At 37.6% G+C, this 20,754-nt stretch overlaps 1 protein-coding gene across 8 annotated transcripts in view; it reads right to left on the bottom strand.

The window, feature by feature from the left end:
- Window positions 1-20,108, bottom strand: part of LOC145277834 (RNA polymerase II-associated protein 3-like) — a 326,267-nt gene extending 306,159 nt beyond the window's left edge. For 2 of the 8 annotated variants that reach the window (XM_080129755.1, XM_080129757.1), the window contains exon 1: window positions 15,686-16,033. In XM_080129755.1, coding sequence (XP_079985881.1) covers window positions 15,686-15,853 — 168 coding nt within the window. In that variant the 5' untranslated portion in view covers window positions 15,854-16,033. The other 6 variants (XM_080129754.1, XM_080129752.1, XM_080129753.1 and 3 more) reach the window with 6 other exon arrangements.
- Window positions 20,109-20,754: the final 646 nt, after the last annotated feature.

Consider the following 20,754-nt stretch of genomic DNA (forward strand, 5'->3'; position numbering starts at 1 on the left):
ATGTAATACCCGTCCTATGGTAGGTAAAATATTCTTTTGCTCGAGATAGCAAATGATACATAGACATAAAATATTCCTCTATCCTAAAAATAACAGGTATGTTCAAAAATCAACTTATTTTTCTCATTGTTTATACAGTCCCGAGCAACGCCAGGTAGCCCTGCTAGTCCTTTAATAAAGATTGTGTTCTTTTCCATAAAGAAGTCTTGGAAAAGTTATCCAGATTGAAGGTGGTTGATTCTGCTAATTTTGAGAAGTCACCAGTTGAGAAAAACCATCTTAGGTTGATCTCTAAAATAGAGTTCTGTAATAATAATGAAACTTACCTTCAGAAAGTGGTAAGCATTCCCAAGAAAACATTTCCTTCCAAGTTTAAGTATTGTCTGAAGTTAAGAAACCTTACACTTTGGAAAACTTCTATATCAAGTCCTCTAAGGTTGGTTATAAGTGTAGTTTTTGCAAAAACAAAAACCACAAAGGTTATTGGTATAAATCCTTTCCTTCTCATGCGGATCAGCTGAGAAGGTGAAAGGAGATTGGGTTATGTAGTATATGCACAAACTCATTTCATAAAGAAAATACCTGCCACTGTAATAAAGAATTTGGCATGTGTTGACTGCAACAAGGGAGGGCACTGGAAGGTGCTATACCCATTCTTTGTGGGTTCATCAGACAATTCCTAATGCTTGTCGCTACTTCCTGTAACCGAGGTTACAATCAACACTGGATCTTGTGAAAGCGTGTCTTTCAATTGCTTAATCGATACTGGCAGTGAACGGTTTTATTTATCTGATGAAATGTTAGATAGATTTTCAAATCTTAAATGTTCCCATAAGGGATCATAAGTTTTTCATCAAAACCTTTTTGTGAAAAGAAGTAAAAAGCACTTGAAGGAAGTAAACCTAGGGGTGAGATTTTTTGATTTGTATCATTCCGTGGCATTTTTGGTGAATGATAGCATGGACCTTTCATTTCGGATTGACGAACTGAATTCTGTGATCAGAGATCTAATGAATCAAAATGTCAAATTGGCGGCTAATGAATCAAAATGTCAAATTGGCGGCTAATGAATCAAAATGTCAAATTGGCGGCTAATGAATCAAAATGTCAAATTGGCGGCTAATGAATCAAAATGTCAAATTGGCGGCAAATTTCTCTGAATTGAGAAATTACATGTTGCTAGTGTATGGTCTACTAAACATTTCTCAGTTTTCTGGTAACTATGAACCTAAATAGTTTAAAGGAAGGTTATGTGAGAGAATTTCCCCAAGGAATTGTTCTATTTGGTGATATATCGGATTTTATGTCTCCTTAAACCGTAAACGAAATGGAAAAGTTGGGGTTAAATTACACCAAAGTCATTGATGAACATTCCACTTGCGACCTCACGCATGTATACTTTGTACTGGATTCTAAGTCGGTGTACACAGATCCATTGAGTTGTTCTGAGGAATCTTTGGTTGAAAGAACTGTAAAAAAAAAAAAACTGTAGTTTGGAAACTATGGTATTATTGAGAAAGAATTCAGTGATTTTGATAAATGTAGGATAGAATCCTTCCATTCCTCAATTCACTTCGTGGCTGATAAATTGAAGTCGGTGCCTTCTAATTATCAGCTGTTGTTGTCTGTCTTGAATTGTGTATTGAAGAAGCTGACTGAACAGGGTTTATACAATTAGTTTGGGTTCTTCTTAGACAAGAAACGGGAAGAAATAATTGAAAGAATTCTCGTAAATCCTTCTGATTTTGGAAACTACATATCAATTCCTCATTGACCTGTTCTCAAACAGGACTTGCAATGTACCACCAAGATCAGACCCGTGTTCAATTGCTCTTTGAGAACCGATGGAAAGCCTTCATTAAATGACTGTGCATATTCAGGTGTTAATCTGTGTGCTGATATGCTGGAATTACTTTTTCGCTTCCGGATGGACCAGTATGTTCTGCTGGCCGATATCCGGAAAGCCTTTCTGATGATATGATTGAACGATGAAGGTGATAAAAATAGATTCTGCTTCTTTTTAAGGCTAGACGATGAGTTGATGTTTTAGATACAATATACTCTACTATTTGGGTTTGTGTCAACTCCTTTCATACCGAGTTACATAATCATGTAGAAAAATATTCTGGTCCTTATATTAAGATCTGCATCTTCTAAAGAAGAAATATTGAATTCCTGTGTTCGATTCTCTTTGATTGACTCTTCCTGTTACTATTAAAAGGTAGAATCCTTCTTAGTAAATTGAGGAAGTTCAAAGTATCATGGACCAAACCCATATTTTGGCTGAGTGGAATAAGTTGTATAAGGATCTAATCAATATTGGTGATCTTGAGTTTGACCGACTCTCAGTGGATTCCAATTCTTCAGCCACTTCAATAGTTTTTTTGTGATGCTTCGAGCCTGGCCTATAGAATAGCGGTATATTTATAACAGCATGACAAAGCCAGGTTGATATTTGCTAAAGCAAGAGTGGTACCTTCTGTTAGGAGGACTTTATCCACCTTTGTGCTGTTAGCTGCACATTTGTGCATGAAGCATATTTATGTTTCGATGAAAATATTTCCTTTTAAAGTGCTAAATTCTGTTATCACAGTAGATGCACACATGGTCTTGTCTTTGGTCTTATTGGACTTCATCAACACTAAAAATTCACTCGTTTAATGGACAAAAAAAATGATGGTCAAAAGTCCTTGTGAAGGTTTAACTGAAGTTTAAATATGTGAAGACAGAAGATAATCCTGCTGACCTTATCACAAAAGGTATATCCTTGAACAAATTTAAAACTGTTTTTGAGCGATAGTTGTTTGAGCTGAGGGAAGATAACCTCGCCTAGTTATGATTTGAATTGTGCTTATTCTGTTAGTCAAATGCTGATTAGCAGGTATACTTGATTGTTCAAGGCACTGTTTTACTAAACATGTATGACCAAAATTATTCCCGATCGATGTACGACTGACTATTTCTGCTGTTTGCCATATAAAAACAATGTGTAAAGTTGCTTGAATCAGCAGGAGCCAAACCGGACATTTAGTTTTGCCGAATTTTGATCATACATAAGGAACTTTACTAAAATTGCACAACTAAATAATGTATGATTATTTGTTCCTACTGCTGATTCGTTATTAAAGGAACTTTTACACAGACGAGCTACTGGGTTTGTCAGTGCAAAATACTGTAAAAATCTGTTGTGGTATTATTAAAATAAATAAAATGGATTTACTCACAAATTTCAATCAAGGTTATTTTTTGGCAAATATAGTTTTAGATTCATATAAAAAGTATTAAAAAAAATGTTTTTTTAAATATTTTTTCCATTTCTATGTGCCACTTTTTTTCTGTTTTTTTTTTGTTCATTAAAAATTAAAAAACAAAAAATAAGTTTATTTTTTAGATTAGTCATGCCTTGGTTTTATGTACTACTAAAAATTAAACACAATTTTATGGACGTCTATTTAAAGCTTGAGACAATTATTTGGCACACTGTATTGGAAAAAATATTGTCTCAGTCGTTAAGGATTTAATTAGTCAAAGCAACTTCAACATGAGTGATTTACTCAGTTCGTCAGCACAAAAAAAATCTTGTATTATTAAAAATAAACAATGAAACAGATTCATTCAAGTTTAAGTTGAGATTATTTTTGGCAAATATCTTTTTAGTTTTATACCTTCTTTAGGTATAAATCTTTTGCAAGAAATAAACTTTTTTTTTTTTTAATATTCTCTCTTAAGCCAGAAAGTAAACAAAATAAATAGAAATACAACTATTTATATATATTAAAATTTTTAAAAGACAAACACTTTTTTCCCAATCCAGTGTGCCACTTCTGGGAGAACTGGATTTTCCCCACACCTACTAAAATGGACCTTGTCTAATTCTGTCCTTTGCCAGTAAATAATTCTTCTTCTTATTATTATTATTATTCTTCTTATTGTTGTTGTTGTTGATGTTTAGCATTATTATTGTTGATGTTTGTTTTAAAATTATATGAAATTGAGTTTCATTTTGTCAAAACCTCAAAAGATATTTGTCAAAAATAAACTCTCGATTTTATTAACTTGAAAGAAAAAACACACATACACACAAAAACAAACAAAAAAAAAACAGTTTATAAAAAATAACATTTATTATTTAAAAAGTAATCACTTTTTTTTTCTTTTAACTTAAGGGAACTAATAAAAAAATAAAAACTTGTTTATTTTGGATGAAGACTTAACGGACTCTACTTTTTTCAAAGATTTTCTAGTGTTACATTGTTATTGTGTTACAAAATTCAAATTTAAAAAAGGTCACTTGTAAAATTTAATTTGCAAAAAAACTCAGCTGAAATTTGTTGTTCGTTTTGTTTATTTACAAAGATTAAAAAATAAAAAAGTGGCACACTAAGTTGAAAAAAAATCTGTCTTTAAGAATTTGGCAAAAATAATCGCGACTATGACTAAAGCTTTATTGTTTATTTCAATAACATTTTTTGCGCTAACGGACTGTAGATCGCTTGTGTAAGAGCGAATATTAAAAATCAAAATAATAAAAATTAGGAGTTTTCTTTTAGTAAATATCTATTTAGATATGGGCTTAAAAAAATATCTGCCGAAAATAATCTCTCGAAACTTCTGAGTAAATTCATTTTATTGTTTATTACAAAATTGTTTTACAATATTTTACGCAGATGAACCATGTCGATCACCTGCGTTGAAGTTGCATTAATCAGCAGCAGTGGCAATTAGTCGTACATTGATCGTACATAATTTTTAGTTGTACATATTTAGTAAAACCCATTCAAGACAGCTCTATAATCGAAGTAAAGAGATTCTTTTTGTTGAATAAGTTTGTTAGAGTTTTAGCTGTAGTTTTCCAATTTATATTGAAGTTGAGGTGTCGATCTTGACTCTGGTCTTAAGGTGAGATTGTATTTGCTCAGAATGATGCAAAGTCTGTTCCTTTCTGAGAAAAGGGATTATTTGTTAGAGTCTAATGATGGTGGACATTAAAACAGTTGAAATATGCAACAAATTCCAAAGAATTAATTATTCCTGGATAAAAAGGAACTCACAGGGTAGGTCGCAGAGGTTTCTAGTTACCTGAAACCACAGTTTCGGATATCTACTCTGAAATGACTACGGAACCTAACGGAATCTAATGGAGCATGGATACCATTTAAAATGAAGAGACAATGATGATTGTTTCTAAAAAAAAAAGGAAATAATACACTTTTTACAAAAGATTTATACAAACTTTGAACTGCCTGCAGTAAGTAAAACCCCCTCTCTTTCTCTCTCCCAACTCTACCCTTTTGAAAATGTTAAGAATTTTGCTTCTAAGCCAGATGGACAATTCTTAGCAGCCGGCAGATTACAGACATTTTCCTATCAGAACTTTCACTTTAATAAAAATCACTTCTTTCAAATCAGGTTTTTTCCTATTCTTTTTTCCCATGAATGTTTCTTTCTCCAAGTTGTAGGTATCAAGCTAAGAAGAATTACTTTCCGCAGGACATAGCGGATAAAATTTTCTTCATATGACTTTCTAAATAATAATGTTATCATTTCAGCACGGTAACATAAGTGCTTAAGTACCAAATTTATTGTTTTATTTTTCTCTTTTCGAAACAAAGGACAATATAACTCGATTAAACGAAAACTCTTTGCACACAGTTTTAGTCGAATCTAGAAGTCAATTATGTGTGTGTGTGTGTGTGTGTGTTGCTATTTCGCACTTAGGATTATTTTCTGGATTTAAGCAATAACAATAAATAACACAAGAACCCTCATTAATTCAAACTGTAATTAATTTAATGATATCCAAAATGAGTAAAATCAATATTTTATACACTATCAGCCAAGTCATCATTTTGTGCTTGTGCATATGTTTTACAAATGCTGTTGGACGCTTTAATTGAATCAAGGAAGCAACATTTTTTGGCTATTGTTTATGTTAATTTTATTAATTAGAAACCTCCGTACATTTTTCTTTAAATTGGCGCTAAAATCAAGTTGACCCCACATAAACATGAAGTTGACAAACATCTTTTAACAATTAAAATAATTTCAAGTTGCAGTTAAATTTGTTTTTTTTATAATTGTCAGTAATCATTTTTTATATTATATGAAATTATTTTTGAAAAAATTGGAAAACCTTACTCAAAAATTAAAACTTCATATCGCAGAATATTGAATTTTATTTTATTTAAACTTTTTCAAAATTAATTATTTTTTAGAATTTTTTTTTTGTAATTTAACTAATTATAATATGTAATATTGAGAAAAAAAACGTTGATATTTTTTCAAAAACATAATATTGATTTTATGTCAATTTTTTATTTACAATAAGGTAAGTGAAATAAGTAAGGGCTATATCTATACTCCTAGAAATCTGGTTTTCTTTTGTGTGTATTGATATTCATATTAAAAACCCTCTTTTCTATTTATTGTATTTATTTGCTTCCCCACCAAAGCAAATTAGGCACAAGGCTGTTTTTAATGTAGGGTAAAAACCAGCTCCCCTAAAAGTAGGCAAAAAGGGGGCACTCTGGTTACCAAAAATAATAATTGTTCCAGTATAGAGGGTTTCCCCTCCATTGACTGGGACAAATTATCTTAAGTGCAGCATCTGCAGTCAGATACTACACTTTGATCCCGGCCCGAAAGCCAAGAACAACAGGGTATTTATTTGCTCCCCCACCGAGCAAATTAGGCACAAGGCCGATTTTTAATGTGAGGAGTGAGGGGGAAATGGGGACCAACTCCCCGGGGAGTAGGGGAGCTGGATAGTGACAATTGGTATGAAGGGTTGCCCCTACATTGACCAAGGTCTTATACCAAGGTCTTATATATGGAGTTTCCCCCCACATATGGTCTTTGCTTGCAGTATCTGCCGGAACAGATACTACACTTTGAGATATTAAATCTTTTATTCATGTTAAAAATACAGTCAAAATCAACGATGAACAAAAATCTTAGGCACATGGCCAACTCAAAAGAGGGGATTGTGGGGGTCGTTTGTCATCCTTGTCACTCCAGAACTAAACAAAATCAAAAGTTTCTCCCAGCTAGTATCTTCTTTCACCATAATACCGCATTCACCCTTTCATATTGGGGGACGTCCTACTTAATTCCCAGTTTTTAAAATATTTTTTATTGACGTGTAAAAACAAAAAAGATGACAATAAAATGGTACAATAATTCATTTGTGTTGAGGGCGGGGGAAGAAAAAACAAAAGGTGATTAGTAGGACCCTCCCAACCCCTTCTAGATGATAGACTGCCCGTTCCACTAGCTTTGTAAAAGGAATCTCGCTTCTGCGGGTCAGTCTCTAGTTGGGGATGCCCTCTAGATGGGGGTGAATGGAGAAAAGAAAATTTTGTGGGTAAGGGATGGGTGTTAGTTTGTATTTCTTTCTCTCCAAGATGGGTAAAATTTAGAGGAAGGGGTGAAAACAAAAATTGCAAGTAAGAAGAGGGGATGGGGATCTTGGAGGCTTCCTAATCGGGGAGGGATGGAACACACACTCAGCTAGCTGAGAGACTACTTGTTTAATTTTACTTTACGGAACTGCGTGTTCCACACCTAGGCGGGGAACACGTATTCAAATTTGGCTCCTCTTCGTACATACAGACTTGCTACATGTATCCATCTTCTGTCAAATGCCGCGCGATGCAGCCTTCTTCTATCACATCTGATCTTAACCCGTAGTTGGTGTTTAAAGAAAGCCATCAGATCTTGATCAGAAAAAGACAACACTTGCAACCTTGCAGACGCGACGTCCAAATCACCATTCTCGCCACGGCCAGGATCGTAACGTAGACCATTTGTCTTTCCGGGTCCCACAGCGGCCTCACGTTGTCCACAACATTGGATACGGTAATTGGGCGAGGATGCTCAGGATCGATGCGAGCCGTCACTCCGCTGACATACGACCAGTAATGGCGGAGTTCGTGGCAATCAAAGAAAGCGTGATCAGTAGATTCTACGGGCGTTGTCCCACAACGGGGACAATCAGGCGTCTCCAAAAACCCGGAACTGCATTGTATGTTGTTGAGTGGAAGTGCATTTCGGGCCAATCGCCAGGTCAGAGAGAACTCCGAATTATTCAGATGACTCGAACCTGGCGCCCAGCGCTACGCGGAGCGGATCTTACTCTGCTGCCAACCCAAACGTGCGCATAGTGGGTCGTCAGCAGCCCCCTTCACTAGATCCCTGTGGAGTTCTCTACGGGTAGCAGTCACAAGGTCGCTGGACCTTTGTAGTCGTTTTAGCGCGGCTCGGCACTCTTTCATGTAGGCAGATTCTCCCCGCGGCCTGCGACGGCTCTCAATAGAAGGGTCAAGAACGAGGTCGGGGAAGGCGGCAGTAACCACGGGGTGCCACGGTTGGTCATCTTGCATATAGTGGCTCAGGAAGGCCAGCCTCTCAGCGTCTCGATGACACTTCAAGTCCGGCATTCCCAAGCCTCCCTTACACGGACTTTGAATACAGACCTGTCTGCTCAGCCAGTGTCTTCCTCTGTCCCAAAGAAGTGAGGACAAGAGTTCGACAAGAGCTGTTAGGTGTTGTGCAGGCAGAGGAAGTACGGCTAGTCGGTAAAGGATGAGAGGAAAGACGTAAGTGGCGCACGCCTCAGCTCTACCCTTTAAGGAAAGTTTCCTAGGAAGCCACGAATTGACTGCAGCCTCCACCTTTGACTATACCTCCAACCAATTTTGTTCAAGCTGGAGACCCGGTCCGAACCACACGCCGAGGATTCGAACCGGGCCATCTGTCCAGCTGAAGGGCGCCGGGAGGTTGGCGTTGCCACTACAGGCGCCCAACCGCAGTCCTACCGACTTGCTGTGGTTTACATGGGTCCCTGTAATTCTTTCATACTGAGCGAGTGCCTCCGACACAATCTCAATGTCTCTGAAGCTCGACACAAAGACCGTGACATCATCGGCGAACGCGGATTCCTTGGTGGCTGAGCCACCGGGCATTGCAATTCCGCACAGGGCCGAATTTGTCTCCCCACGTCTCAGCTTGCGGAGCAGGGGTTCCAAAGCCAGAACATAGAGCACGGGCGACAGCTGACAACCCTGACAAACCGACCGAGAGATAACAAATGGTTTCGAACGCTTTCCGTTGACTTGCCCAATGGCTGTGGGCTGTCGATACATCACGGAGATCCACCTGCAGAAGTCCGGTTTAAAACCGGCGGCCTCTAAGACAGATGCCAAGAAACGATAGTCGACCCTATCGAAAGCTTTGGACTGATCTAAGTTGATCAGCGCGGCTTCCGTGTCGTCATCTATCCCTCCCTCTAGGATCGTGCGGATCAGGTGCAAGTTGTTCTGAATCGATCTCCCCTTCACAGCGTAGTTCTGTTCTGGTTCAACCAACTCGTCGATAACAACCTGCAGCCGATTCGACAGGACCTTGGCCAAAATCTTCAACTCTGTGTTTAGCAGAGTTATGGGCCTGTAGTCGTCTAACTCTTCCCCACTATGCAGTCACCTTTCTTCAGCAATGTGATCACTCCCTTCGTGACTTGCCCCGGGATGGATCCCTGAGCAAACCAATGGTTGAACACATCCGTCAGAAGAGGCAGAAACATGGGCGACAGCCTCAAATACAGTTTGTATGGCAGACCGCTTCAGCGCAGTAAAAACCTCCCGCTCCGTCACCCGGCCCTCGCAACTAGCCGCTCTAGCCACCTCGAGGCGGGGAGAGTCGGCCAAATAGTCACTAAACTGAAGGACTGGAAGATAGGACTGCTGGGTAAAACGCTCCTCGAAATGTTCTCGAAACCCCTCACAGATCTCCGGGGTCGATTCAAGGGTGCATCCATCTGGATGTCTTACCTTTGCAATGTACTTGTCCGAGCCACGCCTAGAAATTTCACAACGCATGTCAGTGTTGGAATTGACTGCTTCCTTGCCTACCTTTCTAAGCCTAGCTCTGACTACTTGATCTTCATAACGCTCGCTATTATCACACAGAAGGTCCTGCTTAGCTAGTTCCTGACTAACCCTATGCTGAGAAAACCACGGGCTGCCATATGCTGAGAAAACCTCAAAATCTCGCGCCAGCACCTGACAGTCCACAGAAGAAACGAAATGCGTCCCCTGAATCGCAGCCACATCCACTCCCAGGGACAAGAGGTCGTGCCGGAGGCGAGCCGCCCGGCCCGATGATCTCAAGCCCCTCGCATTCAAACTAGCCAAATTCAAAGCCATGGTACCTACCTTAGGGTGTGTCACACTCAGCTCCGAAGTCGGCTGGGGAGAGGACGCCGACGTTATGTACCATGCTCAAGGTGGTCAGGTTTTTAATATACTGACCTTCTCTCGCAATACCGCCGACGTCCAAAGGATAAATTAATTTTATGGCCCTGTAGAGTGACGGATGGACCAACACTGGGACCCTTCCTTGCATTGTTTTGACAGTTCATCAAGAGAAGGGTCATTTTTTTTCACCAGTTCAATTCCCGGAAACGCCCCTTCAGCGGCCTGCAGCCTTGTCCACAAGTTGGTCTTGCAGGCCTCTGGAGTTCTGACAAAAGTTATTAGGAGTGGGGCGTCCGGGAAATTTGAGGGGATATTTACATCTTTCCCCTCTATCTGTTTGTAATCGAGCAGAGGTTTTAAGTTTTTCCTCTGCCGATGGGAAATGTCTGTGGCCACAGATAGAGGGTCTACATAACATAGTTCCTCAGGGGCAAGGACTTTTAGTCTGGTTGGTCTGCGAGAGGCAGAGGAGTCTCTCCCCTCCCTCGGTTCATTCTTTTCCTTTTCTTTTTGGGGTAGTGGCTCAGTTTGCCTTGGTGTGGGGACGGGTGTTTGTGTGGTGCCTGGTGCTGGTGTGGTGTGGTGTCTGGTGTTGGTGCGATGTCTGGAGTTGGTGCAGTGTGTGGTTTGGGGGTGGAAGTGGATTTTGTTGTTAGGGGTGGTGTATGTTCACAGGGATTGGGGGCCACCTTTTCTTCCTCCTTTCTTCTTTTGTTTTTCTTTTTTATTCTTTTGAATGAACCGGGGAGAGGTGAGGTTGAGTTCCTCTCCCTCTCACTTGCAGATTCATCCTCAGAGGAGCAGTCTTTTCTCCGCTTGATCCCCGTCTCGATTGGTGTGGGGACCATTGATTGTGTCTGCTCCTCTAGTTGCTGCTGCAGCTGTTTTTGTTGTTGCTGCTCTCGCTGGTGTCGTTGCTGCTGCTTCTGCTGCACTTGCTGCTTTTGCTGCTGCGGTAGTTGTTGCTGCAGTTGTTTCCGCGGCATTGGCTGCAGTGTCTGTTGTTGTTGCTGCATTTGCAGAGGCTGCTGCCTCGATTTTGGGGCTGGTGGTGGGACGGTGGCAGAAGGGATTATGTGCTTCCGTTTTTGTCTCACTACCGTGCTCCATTCTTTCCCCTTGGCCTCCTGGGTGGTTTGGGTTTTCCTTGGATCTGGGGTTGGTGCTGCAGTTGCAAGGGTTGTTGCTGCCTGTTTTGGTGTGGGTGCTGTCTCAGGGGTTGTGACCGCCTTTTGGGTTGTTTGATTAGGGGTTACCCTTTGGGGGCAACTCCTAGCCATGTGGCCCTGCTTTTGGCAGAACCAGCAGTGTGGACGACGGCCCTCCACCACTACCGTTATGCTGGCGTCTTTGTATGTCAGCAGCGGTGGTATCACTCGAACACCCTCCCTCTTCAGCGTCATTGCTATTGTGTAGCAGCCCAGGTGAGTCCCAGTTTTTGACCGTACTGGGGTCACCTGTTCCACTTCACCGTACTGGCTGAAGAGGCATCCTAACACTTCCGCAGTTATTTGGGTTGGCACATTAAATACCTGCACCCGAGTCCTTCTCTTGCCCTGGTATTCAGGTATTAGTTTGACTCTCCCATGCTTTATTTCTTGGAGGGAGAGTCTCTCCGCATCGTCCTTGGTGGGTAGGAGGATGTCCCACACGGCAAAGCTCCTCTGGTACAGGTATAGTACCAGGATGTTAAGTTTGTGGAGGAGCCCTGCCATGTCTTCCTTCTTCATCCCTAGGAGGCGGTTTTCCGGTATATCGGAAATGGCAAAGGACAGGACTCTGCCCTCAATCGCCTCCCAGGCACCTGGTATGGGTTTTATATCTGCCCCCTCTATGTATTGTCTGTACTTTGTCAGGTACAGGTCTCTATACTCTTGAGGGGACAGTTGTTTTTCTACGGTCTTCCCCCACGCAGACCCTCTTGGTGGTGTTGGTATGGGGTCTTTGGTGGGGTTAGACCGTTTTTGGTCTTTTATGGAGGTCGCCCCCGACTGTTTATTGGCGACGCTTCCTGCCTCCCCAGATTTTTTGGTCAGTCCTTTTGTGGGAGTGTCACATTTTTGGGCGGCCGCTCCCTTTTTAGTGTCTTTTTCGGGAGCAGCTTCCCGTTTTGGGGAGTCGGCCTCTTGGGAAGCATGATCTTTTTTGTTTACTTTGAGGCCATCTGCCCCTTCCTCGTTTGTGAGGTCCAGACGGTATGCCCCCTCATTTTCTTGATCTGCTCTCCTTTTGGGAGAGCAGCCCTTTTGGGGAGCGCCGTCCCCTTTATTGTCCTTTTGGTCTGGCACCTCCTCCTTTTTGTGGTTGGAGTGAGATGCTACGACCGATTTTGGTTTTGCTCCCCTTTGGGGGGAGTCACCCTTGGGGGCAGCTGTTGTTAAATTTTCCCCCCTTCTGGGAAGCGTCCAATGGTGTCATACCCGGGCAGTACGCCCCGTCAGCGGTTGTTTTTTCTCCTGTTGGGGAGTCGTCCTCTTGGGGAGCAGTAGCCCCCTGGCTGGGGGTATCCATATTGGTGGGCCCCTGGCTGAGGTTTATAGTAAACAGAAAATTGTTTCCATATATATTTATGTATGCGTATATATTTTTGTTAAACAAATCTATCTATCTATTATTTTTATGTCTATAAAAGTGAAAGTGTGTGTGTACATTTCCATACGCAATAACTGTCAATTTTAAGTCTACAGACTCAAAATTTGATATACAGGGTATTGAGATTTGGGAAAATCGATGTGACCGGATTAAGTAAGGGGTCAAAGTTTAACGATTTGACTTTTGGCAACTCTACCAAACTCCTCCGACAATTTTTGGTCTAAACACTTGAAATTTTAGATATAGGTTCCTTAGACATGGATCTAACTTATTAAGTTTATTTGAGCCCAAAACAATAAATGTTAAGGGGTCATAATAGGGGTCAAATTAAAAAAAATTGACCGTTTTTTTTGTTTTTTTTTGTTCAGCAGACACCTCCAAACACCTGGACAGCGCCGGGCACCCATGCTAGTATATCTAGAAAAGTGAACGTGTCTGTGTATATTTTCCTTTGCAATAACTCTTAATTTTCAGTCTACAGACACAAAATTTGATATACAGTGTACTGAGATTTGGGAAAATTCAACTGATCGGTTTTCGGCCAGAAATTTGACTGTTAAGGGGTCAAAGTTCAACGATTTGACCTGTGAGAACTCTACCAAACTCCTCAGACAATTTGGAGTCTAAACACTTGAAATTTTAGATGCAGGTTCCTTATGGACATGGAGCTAACTTAACTGTATTTGAGCCCAAAACAATAAATGTTAAGGGTTCATAATAGGGGTCAAAGTTTTAAAAATTTTCCGTTTTTTTTTTTTTTTTGCTCAACACCCGGGCAACATCGGGCTGAAATGCTAGTATATATATATATATATATATATATATATATATATATAAAGTAATGCATATTATATAAAAATCTATATAATTATAAAACTCAAATGACCTTGTAACGGGTGTTGTAATCCAACATCTGGCTAACGACTTCCGGTTGTGCATGCATTCATAAACAAATAATCAACGTGACAATAAAACGTATTGTTTTACTGTGTACATTTTCAGCGTCCCAATTGTTTTTTTTTGTTTTTTTCGCATTTAAATTATCCAAATAAACAATTGTACATACATTCTGCATTTTTTTTTTTTTTTTTTACATGGTTCATTTCTGTATTACGTTTAAGTTATTTTAACGCAATTTTCTTACAAATAAATCTACTTTAACCCGTTGATAACCATAAGAGCATTTTACAATGGCGATTTTCCCACTGCCTTCATTTTTTTTTTGTTTTATTTATTCTGCATTTTTGAATACACCTTTCTTGAATAAAAACATTCATACATTTTCTTCTACACTACCAACATGTTTTTTTTTAATTTCGACAAAACGTATTGTTTTATTGTGTACGTTTTCAGCGTCCCAATTGTTTTTTTTTTTTTTTTTTCGCATTTAAATTAAAAGATATATCAAAATTTGGATTTAACTTTAAGTATTATCGTATCTGTTCAGTACACATTTACCTATAAGTATTGCAAACCACTTAATCCAATAGCTGTAAGTTTTTTGTTTTTTCAAAAATAAATAATTATAAACAGAACGACTTATAGAAATCTATATTCTTTTTTCATTTTAATATACTTTCATAGAAATATTTTTGTTAGCTAATAGAACATACTGACCCAACGGGTCACGGGTAGTGTAGTAGTTTATAAATTTCTGTGTTGTTAAAAAATAAAATATTTACTTGTAATTTCTGTATTGTTTAAAGATAAAATACTTGTTTACTTCAGTAATTGTTAACATAAGGCGAAAAAAAGAAAAAAGGAAATGAAACTCTTCAATTGATCATATTGACGATTGGTATCGGTGTGATCCTTTTAATATCCCCTGTAGTCATGTAAGAGTTACAGACCCTTGTCTCCGTTTTTTTTTTTCGCTTAAAGTAAACATCTGCCGTAACCTTAGCTACCGAATCTCGTTATCGTCTTTGGTTTGTGAGAATAGATTTTAGCATTTACTCTATAGAGTTTAATCGGTACATCTTCAAACAGATATTTTAGTAGTTGTTTAGTTTAATCAAGGCATTAAAAAATGAAAATGGTACTAGTAAACTTTTGCCATCGTGCTGCAATACGTTATTTTGAAAGCCATTCTTAACATGGGGAGGAGAGGGTGTTTTGTAACTATTCTGTGCTTCCACCTAACAAATTGATTGATAAAAAAAAAAAAAATCAACAGGCGTCGTTTATGCTACCGCGCGCGTAAACGGAAGCTGTAAAATGGCAGAAAATAGTCCCTGAGTTCAGGGGTTAATACCATGCAAACGGTAAATTTGCGACGGGTTTGATTATCGACCTCGAATATCCCTAAAAAAAATAAATTTGAGTGGTTGGTGTTCTGTTGTAGCATGCCGTAGCACCACAGACAGCAGCAGTAGTGCAGCACTCAGCAGCACTATATTTACCCAAGTTCGTAAGAATATGATAAATTCCTTCAGTTAAAATATCTGTTGGAAGACGTGTTCTCGGGGACTCAACTCAGCTATCACCGTCTAGAAAACAGCGGACATAATGCAACAATGCAATGGCTCGAGAAATATTCCAGAATGCCAGTTTATTTACTCGAAAAACTTTTTTTTAAGCCTAAATTTTAATTCACTGTACAGTTGTTTTTGTAATAAATGTCACTACCCCTATAACAATTAATTGCAAAAAACATAATGGTGAAACAGAAACAGTCCGAATGTAGAGGGGGGGGGCACTGGAGCCATGATCATCGATGTCTGCGAAAACAGACATGATACATGAAGAAAACTAAACAATGTGAACATATTGGGTTTTAATTTTTAAAGTAGAGGAAACAACTGCGAAGTTTAAAAAAGAAAATTTTAAAATGTCCTTACATCTGAAGATTTGTCCGTATCTGGAGGTTTCCTTAATTCGTCCTCTTTTTTCTTCATTTCTCCTTCCCAGTTATCCAAGTCTCGCAAGTAATCCTGAAGTTCTAGGTTGTTCTCTCGCATTTGCACCTGCAGATTAAGCAATTTTTCTTCGTGTCTCGATACAGGCATACTCAGACGGAAAAGGAAGACACACAATCTGTAACAAATGTCAATAAATCAAATTCAGAAGCTTAAAATATCAGATAAAAAAATGTAGAGCGTATAGATAGTGGCGTGTTAATGGAGCGCAAAGAGAGGAACTAGAAAACGATTTGTGCGGAATCGAGTTATCCCCCTTGTCTGCATAAAGCATCGTAAAAATGTCATTTTCTACACGCCAGCTTGATTACATGTGAAAAGTTAAAAATAAATAAATAAATAATAATAAAGACGACGTGCCCCAGCGTATTAAACATCCCAACCTTCCCATGTTAAGAACAGTTTTCGGATCAAACACCCCCAACTTGAAAGCCATTCTTAACATGAGGAGGTTGGGGGGGTGTTTATTCTGAAAACCGTTCTTAACATGGGGTGGTTGACTGTTTGGGGGTGTTTATACAATGCTGGGGCAGGTCGTAAAAAATACCAAATAAACAAATTATTTTACTTGTTTGAAATTTATAACAAATATATTTCGGAGCCAAACTCCGTCCTCAGTATGTTGCTTTCTTCTTTTTCTTTTTTTTTTTTTTTCTTTTCTTCTCTCTTGCCATGTTGTAAAGTTTGGAGAAAGAAAAGTCTGTAAAGAGCCGCGCGTTGTATCTCAGCGGTTGTATTTTGAAATGTTGGAACTTTGCAAACAGACTTTTCTTTCTCCAACTTTACAACATGGGAAGAAAGAAAAAGAGAAAAAAAAAAGAAAGAAAACAGCAGACTGAAGGTGGAGTTTGGCTCCGAAATATATTTATGTTATGAATTTCAAATAAAATATTTGTTTATTTTCCTAATATTACGTTGTGATTTGGCTTTCAAGCACATTTGGTGCGTATTTTATTGTATTTTTTTTAATGCAAATATGACAATAGACGCTTCTTGGCCGGGCGTTTAGGAAATTGATCCCAAAATTAATTATTAATTCCACAAATTTACACTCCCCCCCCCCTTTTCACATTAATCTCATCGATTACAAACTTAACTTTCAGATTAAAAAACAAAATTTGAAAAAAAATATATATATTTTATGACTTTAATCATTGGGGACCAGTTTTCAATTATAATATAAGATGCGTTTTTTAGGCCCTTAATAATAAATTAAACGGGGTCCCAAATCTATAGGAAGGGTTACTGATTTATATACTTAAATAAAGAAATAAAAATAAATTCAGATACTCGATAAAGAACATGGAATCGCTGAGTTTATCTATAATATAAATCTCACCTGTATGTATATATATATGTATGTCTTGCAAAAACTTTTGACAGAGGCAGTGGATTTTCACGAGATTGGTATCATTTTGGACGACAAATAATCGAAAAATTGGGCCAAAAACATTAATTCCTTCACCCTCAACTGGGCACTTTTCTACAGGGAGGGGTTGCTTTTTTTGCCGATATTTTCGAAAGTCATTGCCTTTTTTCGATTGTCTAGTCTTAATTTAAACCTACGTCACTTACTGTTTGGCGATGGGCGCAACAGCTAACGCGTCACTATTTTTTCACTTTCTTTTCCTCCTTTGCAGTACGGGTTCGAGTCTGCCTGCCTGCCTACTACCACTTTTTTTTGCTCAACCAATACCCTTACACATACCCCTACTTTCTTTTCCATCTTCACAGGTTCGAGCCTGCCTACCTCATACCACTTTTCTTTTTTTTTGTTCTTTTTTTGCTCAGCACACACTTCCAAACATCTGGGCAACACTGGGCACCCAGGGGCTAGTATATATATATATAAACAATACTTACGTGAAAGAAGTTTTAAAAGAAAATGTTTCAACGTTTTAAATGAATAATTATTATTGTGCTTGAAAGTACTGATTTTTATGATAGGTGTGGCGCAGGAGGGTTTGGAATCGATATGACTATTTTCTGGTGAAACAGGCTGTAATTCATATAAGTGAATATATGTGTGTGTGTGTGTGTGTGTGTGTGTGTGTGTGTGTGTGTGTGTGTGTTGTAAGGACAATGGTTTGGGATACAAATGTTTAAAAAGAGTTCTCACTGGATGTAGTGAATTTTCACGCTGTGTATTGTAGTTCATCTGCGGTATGTGTAAATCCACGTTTCACAAAGATGGAGCTTCCTCAAACACGTGCTGTCTGCTGTACTTGAGAATTTGGAGAGAAACTGTTTTAATTTTACTGAGTAAATGTCTTTATAGTGGCCGCCTGCTGCTTCCGGACTAATCACTGTATTCAAGCGTGAGGGGGCATAAACATAGTTGCTTTGCTTTTATGTTGCATCACGTTATGTTCCTATGTAGTTTTAATAACTCATAGGCGTTTCAAAGCAGTGATTGCTGTGGAAATGTTCCTGCCTGTCATTTATTCTGGCCGGACGTAGTTGGTCACTACAATAACGTTCTACTAAATTGTTTGTGACCATCACCGAGAAAAATATTGCAACTCTCTCACGTGACTAGTGATTATTCCCATCTAAAAAAGGGGTTAGAGTAAATTTTTATTTTCTTTCCAAATCGATAACAACTTTTACAGGTTTTTGAGTATGCTGTAAATGAATATCACAATAATGTCCTATTTTAGTGCCGGAAAAAATTTCTAAAAATATTCAATTCAAACAAAATTGAATACAAAGTTTAATTGTATAAAAAACACGTATTTTGGGTTGCGAGTAAAAACATCTGACAATTCAACGGGTCTAACTTTTAGCATTTGTGGTTTAAATACGTTATTTTAAATAATTATAGTCAAATTTTTTCTGACACTAAAATAGAACATTACCAATATGATTTTTAGATTCGGGGCAGACAAATAGGTTTTTAAATTTGTTACCAAAGGCAAGAAATAAGTTATTTAATAAAAACAGACAAATAATTTTAAGGATTCAAGGCGGATGTTTAGGAAATTGGTAATGTTCTATTGTCGCGTCAAAAAAAAATGAATGACTAATTATTGTAAATAATGTACATAAGTTCTATAATTGAATACCCCTCTCCAAAAATAAGAACAAAAAACATAAAATTATCTTTTTTGTAAACCAATCGTGAAAACTTACTGACAGCATTATTTTTAGTATTAAATAAGGTGAAAACTATTTTTTTATTTTATGAAAAATATTTCTCGTAATCTAAAATGTCTGCCATGTATTCATGCGCCTTGTGAAACGTCACGTGACTATGCACATATGTACATTTCAGTAAGAACCGCTACCATGCTCGCGCACAGCGATAACGAAGGCAGTGACATGATGCAAAATAATCCTAGGGTCGAAGGGTTAATACTATGCCAATAGTAAATTTGTGGCGGGTTTGAATATCAGATTCATTGTCAGCGACCCTGAAACCCCCGAAAACATAAACTAGAATGGTCGATGTTGTGTTACAGCTAAAGTAAACATTTATCAAAAGAAAAATAGGTGTAAATTGTAGAATTTAAAGGCGAGGGTCAATTTCTTAAATGTCCGCTGATGTTTGATTCAAACAGTCTTGAACTTTTATAACAAAATTATAACCTTTATAATAAAAATATAACCTTGAGAAGAAAAGTTTTTATGAACTGTTTTGTTTTGTTCTTTTTTTTAATATTAAGAACTGTTTTTTTTCCAAGATCTTGTTTAAAAAAATATTTATGAACTTTTTTTTTTTAATATATTTATGAACGGTTTTTTTTTCTAATAGTAAAAATGAAATGAGATTTTTTACATAATATATATATGTATACAAACAACTTTTAATTCCCATTAAAAGTTGTTTATATACATATTTATATTATGTAAAAAGTCTCTTATCAAAGACAATTATTTTGGAAATATTTTTATTGGATATATTTATGAAATATGTTTTTTTTTTAATAAAATATCATTAAAAATATTTAATGATTTTTTATTAAAAAAAACATATTTCATAAATATACTTTCATTATAAAAGTTCTATTTTTATGTTTTATTAATTATAAAAATTACTGGCAATGTCGACTTTATTAGTCGGCAAGATGGCGTCCACAAATGGATGGAAAATGTAGAAGGGAACGCAAATTTTAGTGAAACGAAATTAGCAAGTCAACTGTACAGCCTAGAAGAAAAAAAAACTCAACTGCTGATAACAACAACTAATAACTGAGAAATGTTTTTATTTTCCTTCAACTAGACTGTAGTTTCACATAACATTTTAATAATGATAGAAATTTATTCTCATATAATTTTGAACTCTGGCAGAGCAAAAAATTGACACAAGAATGAAAGTAAACTTACCAGGTTGATGCAGCTGATCGAGTCTTCTTATTATTTGCAAAAATGCTCTGGTCTTACAAGTCTTTTAGGTAAACTTCTGATGAAGTGGTAGTTTTTCCTTCTTCTGTGAAGAGTCCAAAATTTTCATGTTTTTTCAAGGCGGCAATTTTCTATAGAAGTGGGGATCCCAAGTCAGCATAGTTGCTGATTTAAAAAACGATGTTAAATTGTCTCATGGTGCCAAGGCAAAGAGGGACTAATTCACCCTTAAATTAATGAAGCCATCAAAGCTCCGATGATAAGCATGAATTCATGTCCATTCAGTTAGGAAGCTAGCCAGGAACTGACTTTTTATCTGTTTGAATTCCCCATGCATGTGCAGAGTTAAAATTTAAATCAACTAATCAGAAAGGCTGTAATAAACAAGGCATCAATTCATATCAACCAATGAGTATTTGCATTTCAAGTTATGCAATTCCTCACACACTGCCAAAGAAGGAAAGAAAAAGTAATGGGTATCCATTACTTTTTTCCAAATATTAAATACAAATTAGGCTGTTAATTAAATGACAAGTAAATAATTCCATTAGTCACAAGAACGAACTAACCATCATAGGTTTTATTATTTATTTTATTTTACAGTAACCATATGTAACTTTGGCTGCTTATGATAAATATATTTATAA

The sequence above is a fragment of the Euprymna scolopes genome, chromosome 6 (assembly GCF_053919585.1).
Source record: "Euprymna scolopes isolate OS-2025 chromosome 6, ASM5391958v1, whole genome shotgun sequence".
In the NCBI taxonomy this organism is placed as follows: domain Eukaryota; kingdom Metazoa; phylum Mollusca; class Cephalopoda; order Sepiida; family Sepiolidae; genus Euprymna; species Euprymna scolopes.